This window comes from Microtus ochrogaster, unplaced genomic scaffold (genome assembly GCF_000317375.1).
Source record: "Microtus ochrogaster isolate Prairie Vole_2 unplaced genomic scaffold, MicOch1.0 UNK86, whole genome shotgun sequence".
NCBI lineage: Eukaryota > Metazoa > Chordata > Mammalia > Rodentia > Cricetidae > Microtus > Microtus ochrogaster.
Genome location: NW_004949184.1, coordinates 1,279,011 through 1,289,352, shown reverse-complemented (window position 1 = coordinate 1,289,352; position 10,342 = coordinate 1,279,011). Strand labels below are relative to the sequence as shown.

Sequence of the window (10,342 nt, the reverse complement as noted above, 5' to 3'; positions counted from 1 at the left end):
GGGCGACGGGCAGGCGGGCGGCAGCGCCCCCTAGAGGCCGCGCCGCTGGGGTCCGGGACGCGGGTGGCAGTCCAAGGCTGCTTCTAAGGACCACCCCAAGACGTGCTCACAAACTCGGATCCTATCCACGCTCCCTCTAGGCCGTTGACTCCAGAATCCTGACGCCGGCCTTGACCTCAGACTCAGAGTTCAAAACATTCTCTCAGGATCACACCATCACATCCACCTCTGACCCCCAGACCTTGAGTAACAATCCTGATTTCAAACTCTCAACTGAGCTCCAGACTCAGACCTTGGGCCACACTCCTGACTATGAGCATTTTGTTGTTTTTCTTAATTCAGACAGAGTGTTGCCATGTCTTTCTGGGTGGCCTGTAACTCACTACTTAGACCAGGCTGGACACTAAGTCACAGAGATCTGCCTGCCTCTGCCTTCCAAGTGTTGAGATGGATTAAAGGCGTGCTCCACCAAACCACACTCTGATGAGGGCTGAACTTTTTAAAAATTCCATTATTTATTTCTTACATATGCACACATGGAGGTCAGAGGATAGAAAATTTAACAATCAGTTTTATTTTATTTTTTTTAGCACATGGGTTCCTAGGGATGGAATTCAGGTCCTCAGGCTTGGTGCCCTACTCTGTGCCTTCTTCCTGAGCCAGCTCCTGCCTATTCTATCCTTCCAGCACTTGGGAGGCAAAGGCAGGTGTGTTTCTGTAAGGTGAAAGTCAGCCAGTGCTATGTCTCAAGCAAACAAATAAAAAAAAAAAATTAAAACTACTTAATCCCAGCACTCGGGAGGCAGAGACAGGCGGATCACTGTGAGTTCGAGACCAGCCTGGTCTACAGAGCTAGTTCCAGGACAGGCTCCAAAGCTACTGAGAAACCCTGTCTCAAAAAACCAAAAAAAAAAGAAAGAAAGAAATAGAAAAGTAAAGAGATTTTAACTATATTTTGATGTAAACATTTTGTAGATTGTATGGGGCCAGGAAATAGGAGTCAAGACTGACCCTGGTTATTCTTCTTTTTTTTCTTTGTTTGCTTTCTGAGATAGGGTTCTTCTTTGTAGCCCTGACTGTCCTGGAACTAGCACTGTAGACCATGCTGGCCTCAAACTCACATGATCTGCCTCTTAAGTGTTGGGAGTAAAGGTGTGTGTCACCACCAGGTTTCACACTGGGTTTCTCCCTGGTCATTCTAATGAGCTAATTCTGTGAATTCTTGACTCACAAAATGCTAGTAGTGGGTTGACTAAAATGGCTGTCCAATAATAGAACAAAGAGAATATTCTTTATGAATTTGTAGGGCTGAGCATCCAGTGAGGATATTGTTATTCCCTCTTGTAGGGGAAAAAAATCACCTAAGCTCAGAACACCATTGTGATGTCAGAGGTATATTACTCCATTTTGAACACAATACCTGTCTGAGAAGGTCTTTAGTAGTAGGAGCCACTTGTTTGTTCCTGGCTGCCCAGACTCGAAATAACCATTCAGAAACTATGTTATTTAAATCACTGCTTGGCAAATCGCTTAAGCATATTGCTAGCTAGTTCTTATATCTTTGCTTAACTCATTTCTATTAATCTGTGTATCACCATGTGGCTGTGGCTTACTGGGTAAAGTTTTGTCTAGATCTGGCATCTGTCTCCAGTGGGGTTACATGGGTTCTCCCTGACTCTGCCTTCTTTCCCCAGTATTTAGTTTAATTTTCCCCACCTAGCTCTACTCTGCCCTGTCAATATTCATTTTTTTAATTTTATTTATTTATTAAGGATTTCTGCCTCCTCCCCGCCACTGCCTCCCATTTCCCTCCCCCTCCCCCGATCAAGTCCCCCTCCCTCATCAGCTCGAAGAGCAATCAGGGTTCCCTGACCTGTGGGAAGTCCAAGGACTGCCCACCTCCATCCAGGTTTAATAAGGTGAGCATCCAAACTGCCTAGGCTCCCCCAAAGCCTGTCAATATTCATTAACCAATAAAAACAACACATATACAGAAGAACCTCCCACACCACTCCTTGAACTGAACAGATGTCTTTTCTATGGCTGTTTCTGGGTCTGTGTCTCTGCTACCAGATTGAACTTGTTTTATGTTCTTCAGGTTAAGTTTTTAAGAAATTAAAAAGTACTCCCAAGTGAAGTAGTGGAAACGTGTGTGTGTGTGTGTGTGTGTGTGTATGTGTGTGTGTGTGTGTTTTTGTCTTTAGCCTCTTTGCTCATCAACAGAAGGGAAAACAACTTTTCACTTACCATGATTCATTAAATGAATTCTGGCATTCAGAATGACTTAACTGTGGGTATTACAACTGCATTTGAGTAGCTAGCTGCCTTTGTTAGCCTTGGGGTTCACGTCTTCTGTATTGTTTTCTGTTAAGACCTATGGAAAAGTTTAGTTGTGTAGAATTAAAGTGTTATAAGCAGCATAAGGACCCTTTCCTCAAAGTTAGTCTTTTTACAATAGGAGCTGAAAGTGGTTTAGCAGGTAAAGGCTGATTAGCTTGGTGACCTGAGTTCTGCCCTCAGAACCTACATGGTGAAGGAGAGAGTTGACTCTTGCAGGTTATCCTGCAAGACTTTGACACTCCCCTCCCAATATATAAATGCTAAAACCTCAGGTATTTGTATACTGACATCTGCATTTTTATATATGCTTATAACTTGTGAGGCAGACTTTATAGATTTGATTAAATTAAGAGATGAGGAGAATTTCCTGTGGGCCCAGTATAGTGTAGGAATCTTTGTTAAAGGATCAGAGTCAATATAGTCAGAATCACCATGGTCTGTTTGATTAGTATAAAATACCATATACACCTGAAATAGAATTGTCTGCATTTAGATATCTTGGGATCTGTGGTGGATATAAGTGGTATTTTTCAGAATGATTTCCTGGAGACTGCATTTAATGAAACCTGAGGGAATAACTGTATATTAGTAAAGCAAGTATGTAAGAAGGATGACTAACTGTTTGACTTGGAGACCTGATTTAAATAAAGCTAACTGGATATTACCTAGAAAAATGTTAATGGTTCCTAGAGGAATTGTCAGATCATATACTTTCTCTTAGCAAATATTTATATGTTCTCTCAGAACCACTTAGGTAGCATGTAGCCTTATCTTAGTTTCTTAGGCAGTTATAGTCAAGCTCAGAAATGGTATCTTAACTAACTCCACTTTAGCTAGGGCATGATGATGTTGTTATGGATTCTTACTTTTTAAAAATTTTTATTTATTCAATGTATCTTTCACATCATGCATCTTGATTCCATTCATTTCCCTGCCCCTTCGCATCTGCCCTCTACTCCTGTAATCCCCCCAATAAAACAAAATTTAAGAGAAAGAAAGAAAAAAGGGAAAAATTAAAAATCTCTATCACAGAAGCTACAGTGTGACACAGTGGATCACAGAGTAAACCCCTTTGTCCATATATCATTACTTGCAAGTATTCTTTGCAAAGCGTCATTGGTCTGGTTCAAGGCCTTGGTTTTTGTTACATTGTTGGGCCCTCACTGAGATTCTTGGATATCCTGTTTTTGCCCTGTGGTTTGGAGATCCTGCAGCTCTGAGTCAGGGTCAGACCACTTCATGTGCTCCAGAAGAACATAAATGGGTTGGATATTGGGGTGGGCCAATTCCTAATCCTGGTTCTGGGCTTGGGCAGCTGCAGGGTTGGTGAGCCTGCCAGTTCTCCCCTGTCCTCACCACCAGGGTGAACTCTCCAGCTTTGCCCCAGCAGCAGTGAATAAGGAATGGAACCAGTTCTCCTGTTCTCATGCCCTCAGGGTTGTCTCTCAAGCACCTACACTATCAGAGTCAGCTCTACTATGTTGCTCAGGTGAGGTGCAGAGGCCATTCTCCCAAGTGCTGCAGCTGGTGAGTGTCAGGGACAGCCCTCCCACTCTTACGACTCCAGAACCAGCTCCTCCATCTGTCTCAGACATTGATGGGGGTGTGTGTTGGTGAGGGAATGGTTGGTATTTCTCTACCCATGTGACCTCATGTCAGATGAGTGAGTAATGGGGACAGCTCTCATTTGCTTGCAACATGGGGTGGGTCATACTTCAGACAACAGGGCCAACTCTGCTGTAATGTCTAGGCGAGGAGCAGGGCCTGCTTTCCTGAGTGCTGCAGTTGGCAAGGGGGCGGGTGATCGCATTAGTCTGTTGCAGGTAGCGGGGAGTAAGGGGACATCTTTCCTTCATCTCTGAATGACAGATGAGTAGTGGGGTCAGCTCTTCCACACAAACAACTTAAGACTGGCTCACCCATACCTCTGCCAACAGGGTTGGCTCTCTTGTGTTACCCAGGTGAGGTGGAAGGGTCTCTTCAGCGAGAAGTTTGAGGGCAACCTGAGCAATACTGATATAAAAAAATAAATAAATGTAAAATACGTTTCATGCAATATAGCTCAGTGGCAGAGCATGTGCTTAAAATGCGTAAGGTCCTGAGTTCAATCTCCAGCATGACTGAAAAATGTACCCTTGGCCCTTTCCTGTCATAAGTCTCTGCTTCCCTCTCTAAGTCCATTCCCTTTTCTGTGGCACTTCTCAAGTTGCATTCTCTGCAGTGGCATATGTTTCTGTTTATGATGCCAATGGGTTAAATAGAATAGCTTTTAAAAGCTGTAATCTTAAGGGGTTGAACAGTTTCATCATGATGGTTGCTAATGATCACTAAGCTTTGGTGAAGTCAATGCTGCTAATAAGAACGGAGTATGCTTAAAGACCCCGTTATTGTTGCTCACTTTCTTCCAGATTCTAAGTCAGTCAGTTATTGCTGAATGAACCATAATTATGAAAAGAATCTTACTCTTTGCATATCGGAACATATCCTGTCTTCATTATGACTTTTTCAAGGTTGAATAATCCTGACTGCACCTGGTTTCAGCTAGTAACTTTGGGGGGAGGAATGTAATCTTTGTTTACCATGATCTTTTTGTGGCAAATGAGGCATAAACAGTGTCAAATGTGTTGCATGAAGTGTGATATTAGTTTGACTGTAAAATGAGCTATTCGAATCTTTGAATCCAATATTAGGGTCTTCATTTTTTCTTTGCATGAAATTTTGTTTTTTCATCTTTAACTGTTGTAAGGATGACTTTTAATTTTCTGTGCTACTCTGAAGATTTTTTTTAAATTATTCTCTGTGTTCCCTTTCCTTTTCTTTATATTCCCCACTTATACACCCCACCTCCTTGTTGAAAATTACACAATCTTTGTAAGAGTTTTAATCATCTGCAGAAATGAAAATCCTTGGGTGGTCTTATTTCTTTCTGCCAGGATGAGTGACAAAAGAAAACACTGATGAGCTGTCTTGGAAACTAGAGTAATTGGCCTTGTGAACAGTAACCTTTGCATGTGTCAGAATTTTCTTAGTGTCTTAAGATCAGTGGCTGTTTTGAGTGGCTGTACTGATTACTCATAATTCACGAAGCCCAGGGTTTTGCAAAGTTGACCATCTCTTGAGTTGGCTATTAAATCTTTGGAGTTCTTACTTGACAGCCAGTTTTTATGAATAGTGACTCGATGTTTGCAAAGCCACATTTTAATGCTACAGTATTTATTACCTGGTGATCTTAGAAGAATATAAGGGAATACAAATATGAACTAGGTATAATATGTGAACACAATTCATTGGGCCTTTGACTTGCCCCTTTAATTCTATTTACTTGAAAGTTTTATTTCCTTTTGTTTTCCTTTGTTTCTTCAGGTGTGGTTTTTCTGTTTGGCAAAGTGTGGATCGAATCTGCCCAAATCCATGTGAGCTGTTGTGTTATGGTGAAAAACATCGAGCGAACACTTTACTTCCTTCCCCGTGAAATGGTAAACATTAGTGATTACCTTTTAATCTCAGTAATTGTGAATGACACAATTTTAATTTAAAAAGTATAAAAAAAAGTATAACTGAGTTTTTCTATTTTTATAATAAAAACTTAAAATATATATTGCTGGAGGCTGGAAAGATGGCTTAGAGGTTAAGAGCTGGTACTGTTTTTCCAGAGAACCCAAGTTGAGTTCCTGGCACCCACATCAGGTAGCTTAGAACCCCCTGGAACTTTAGGAGATCTGACATTCTTTCTAGATTCCACTGGCACCTTCATATACATAGACACACACATAGACAAAATTTTTGTTTGTTTATTTTTTGATACAGGGTCTTAATGCATAAACTCTGGCTGGCCTGGAACTCACTATATAGGCCTTGCTGGCCTTGAACTCATGGAGCTCCAAGAGCCTCTGCCTCCTGAGTGTCAGGATTAAAGATGTGTCACTGTGCCAGGCTTCATAGACATAGTTTAAAAAATAATAAATTTTAAAATATATGTAATGCTTACTTTTTTTCTATTCCCCCTTTGCCTAGCACTATGGACTTGTAACTAAGTCTCTGCAATGGCATTTGATTCAGTTTTCATGCTTTTGCTCTCTAGGTAGCAGTAACATCATCTCCATGACTAATTAACAAAATCATTTCCATTTCCTTTCCCTTCTTTTTTTTTTTTGACAGTTACCAAACAGCAGCTTTTATTTCAGCATCTACAGGCTGTGAGAGGACCAGTGATACCTGCGGACACAGCACGACTCCCCTTTATTTGGAGAATCCTTTCCCTTCTTTATCTATACTTTTAACATCTCAAATCCCTTTAAGCTCCAGTCCTTTCCCCTTTCCATCTTAGTTTAACTGTGGAACTTCTGGGCCAGGATTTAAAACTTGTTTTTCCCATTTTTTAGGATTGGTCATCTTTATTTCTGATTGGCTTTTATAGTGCACTGGAGGGATTTGACATTGGGTTTAGTATACTTTTTAAGTCTTTGCCTTCACACTCATTTGTAAGACTGTGCTAGTCAATGTTTAAATGAGTAGAGGTGAAAATTGATTTAGGCTTCTGTTTTTCATGGATGAGAAGACTTATACTCTTTTCCCTTTATTATTCTTTCCATGGGATAACAGAAAATTGACCTAAACACAGGGAAAGAAACAACAACTCCAGTTACAATGAAGGATGTTTATGAAGAATTTGACTCAAAAATTGCAGCAAAATATAAAATAATGAAGTTCAAGTCCAAGGTTTGTATTCGATACTGTATTTTTTATGGTTCTTGTTTATTTTCTGATTTGCCAGATAGTTAACTGCATATTCATGCAGAATGCCTTCTGCATAGTTGTAACTCATTAAATGGAAATTTCATAGGTGTAAATGTAAAAACAGTATGCTAAATTTGCAAAACTACTTTGTTTCTTTTAAAATCACTTACAAAATAATGGTCATGAATTTGAATAGAAAAATGATTTGAAGCAAATTAGTTGCCCCCAGTTCCTACAATATATCATGTATTTTTTTCTGAAATGAAGAAACTATTCTGATTTGTTTATACTAGTTATTGCCAGTGCAATTTTGCTTAAGAGCATGGGTAAGGCTTTGTCTTTAAAAATCCATGCCTATGATACTGTTTCTGACAGAATGAAAATGTTCTCTTTGTGTGATCTGTGTGGTGTATTGTCTTGATTTTGCTAAGCTATTGATGCCTTTGGCTATGAATGTGGGAACTGTAGCCCATTTGAAAATACTGGCTATATAAATGGTTTCAGTAAAGGGAGGATTGAGTTGCTAAAGATAGGCTAACACACTCTTAATTATTTGAGCCTGAAATTGAGAGTCACATCTTCAAAATTCCAGAAATAGTACAAAGTACCCCAAGTTTGATCACCATCACTACAGACAGACAGCAATAAAAAAAACTCCAAAACCAAAAATTTTGGAAACAGTATATTATGTATGATAGTAAAGAATGTAGGTGCTGGGGCTAGATTGCTTGTGTATTCAAACTTTGCCCTGTGTGTACCACTGTGTAACTGTGGAAAGTGCAGTCAGTTTTCTGTGCTGAAAAAGGAGCCGCATTGCAAAAGTTGCAGAGTTAAATCACTTAATTCATATTAAGTGATAATTTATACTATAGTAATTTTAACACATAGCTGATACTGCATATGAAGTGAATTTATAATGTCAGTTTTTACAGCAAGATACAGTTGTTTAATTTCAAATAGTAGCAATGATTTAGTGCATTATCATTTTAAGAAATCAGTCTTTTATTGTTCCCCTTGTGTGCACTTATTTCATAAGTTCTCTAGTGTTCAAGAGATGTTCTTTAATATTTTTGTCAGTAGGTGTTTCTAGTATTAGTTGAAAGGAGAAAAACTATCTTTTTTTGTTTATTTTGGTGTTCTGTTAGGATGCTAGATTTCTTATGATTAAATATGCGAATATGTATTATGTGTATATCATACTGGCTGATTTAATTTTTGCAAAGACTTTGTCCTGATAATTTTTTAACTATCTGCTTACCCAGACAGTAGAAAAGAACTATGCTTTTGAGATACCTGATGTTCCAGAAAAATCTGAGTACTTGGAAGTTAGATACTCGGTAAGTCAGACAAAGAAAACTGGGGCTTAGTTTTGAATGACTTTTTTATCTTTGAATCTTCATCTGGCTTTTAGTTAGGAGTATTGGCAGGATTCTTGAAGCCCACAGTTCATTAATAATTGAAATAGATAAAATTAAGTAATAGAGCATAAGTTATGCTGCCTTTCAAGTACACATCTTCAAATAAGAAAGTTGAAATAGCACAACCATTTGTCAGGTGGAACAGATATGCTGCATGATGGAGTTGGACTTCATCAGTCTACAGAAATGTCTGGTGAGCAGAGGAAAGGTGAGAGAGGATTTGCTACAGTGCTGTTCCTGCTCCTCTGAGAGGCAAAGGAGTTGCTTTGGGTATTAGCTGGACTGTTACCTTTTTACCTCTGTTCTGGTGTTTTGATTCTGCTGTTGGAAAAGGAATTTTTTTTGACAGTGATGATGATGAAAAATAACATGAAAACAATTTTAGTGGTCCATTCTATTGCTTTCATTCTTCTAATGGAGTGGTACTTACTTGGCTATTTATTAGTGAGACAGGACAACTCTGGACAGACATTCTCTTTTGAGGGAGCTTCTTGTCCTATTTTTCTTCTAACAGGTGTCATTAAGATGCATTATTTTGTCATAGTGAATTGTTTTTGTTTTCCATTGTGAATTGCTTCAGATTCATTTGTAGTAGATTACATTTCCTATATATCAAAGGGGTTCTTCTGTTGCTCCATAGAAGCTTTGTTTATTTCAAATATCAACGGGGAAAATGTGAAGTAATAGTTTTAAACAAAATGAAGTTTTTTCTTCTTCAGGCGGAAATGCCACAGCTTCCACAGCATTTGAAAGGTGAAACATTTTCTCATGTATTTGGAACCAACACGTCTAGCTTGGAATTGTTCTTGATGAACAGAAAGATCAAAGGACCTTGTTGGCTTGAAGTAAAAAATCCACGTAAGGAAAAATGCTAAGTAGATTCCTAAGATTTTTTTTCACTTTTCTTTCCTTTTATTGAAAATAGATTTTTTTCTTATACAGTATATCTTGATTATAGTTTCTCCTCCATCTACTCCTTCGAGTTCTTTCCTGCCTCCTGTCTCCTTTGGAGTCACTTCCTTTCTGTCTCTTATTAGAAAACAACAGGCTTCTAAGAGATAACAACCAAACATGACAAAATAAAATATAAGATGAAACAAAAACTATCATATTGAAGTTGGACAAGACAACTTGACAGGAGGAAAAAAGTCACAAGAGTAGGCACAAGAAAGAATCAGAGACTCCCTCATTCTCATAGTTAGCAGGCCCATAAAAATACTAAGCTAATAGCTATCGTTTTTATACAGAGGACCTGGTGTAGACTCTTGAAGGCGCTGCACTTGCTACTTCAGTCTCTGTGAGCTCATAGGCTCCTTGCTTAGTTGATTCAGAGGGTCTTGTTCTCCTGGTGTTCTCTATCCCCTCTGGCTGTTATATAATCACAGGTTCGAGGAGGGATTTGATGGAGATCTCCTATTTAGACTTTCTTTCTGCATAATGTCTGGCTGTTGCTGCTCCTTTCTTCCATAGGAAGCCATATGGTGACTGGATAAGGCACTGATCTAAGAATATAGCAGAATATCATTAGGAGTCATTTTACTGATACTTCTGTTTTGATCAGTAGTGTTTGGTTTTACCATCGGTCTCTGGACTATCTAATCTCTGATTCTTGGTTACTCAAACAGTGTCAGGTATAGGTTCTATCTTGTGGAGTGCACCTTAGGTAAAATCAGATATTGGCTGGCTACTCCAAGTTCTGTGTCACCATTACCCTAGCTTGATTTTGAAGGCAGGGCAGATTGTAGGTCAAAGGTTTTGTGGTTGGGTTGGTGTTCACATTTCTTTTTCGGTAACCTGTAGAGTACCTTCCTACACCAAAGACACTACAGTGAGTTGTATGAGTATTG

At 39.1% G+C, this 10,342-nt stretch overlaps 1 protein-coding gene across 1 annotated transcript in view; it reads left to right on the top strand.

The window, feature by feature from the left end:
* Window positions 1-10,342, top strand: part of Pola1 (DNA polymerase alpha 1, catalytic subunit) — a 318,206-nt gene that overhangs the window by 22,678 nt on the left and 285,186 nt on the right. Inside the window, exons 11-14 of the mRNA XM_005370712.3 lie at window positions 5,704-5,816; window positions 6,943-7,059; window positions 8,340-8,414; window positions 9,215-9,353. Coding sequence (XP_005370769.1) covers window positions 5,704-5,816; window positions 6,943-7,059; window positions 8,340-8,414; window positions 9,215-9,353 — 444 coding nt within the window. The remainder of the gene's footprint in view (window positions 1-5,703; window positions 5,817-6,942; window positions 7,060-8,339; window positions 8,415-9,214; window positions 9,354-10,342) is intronic.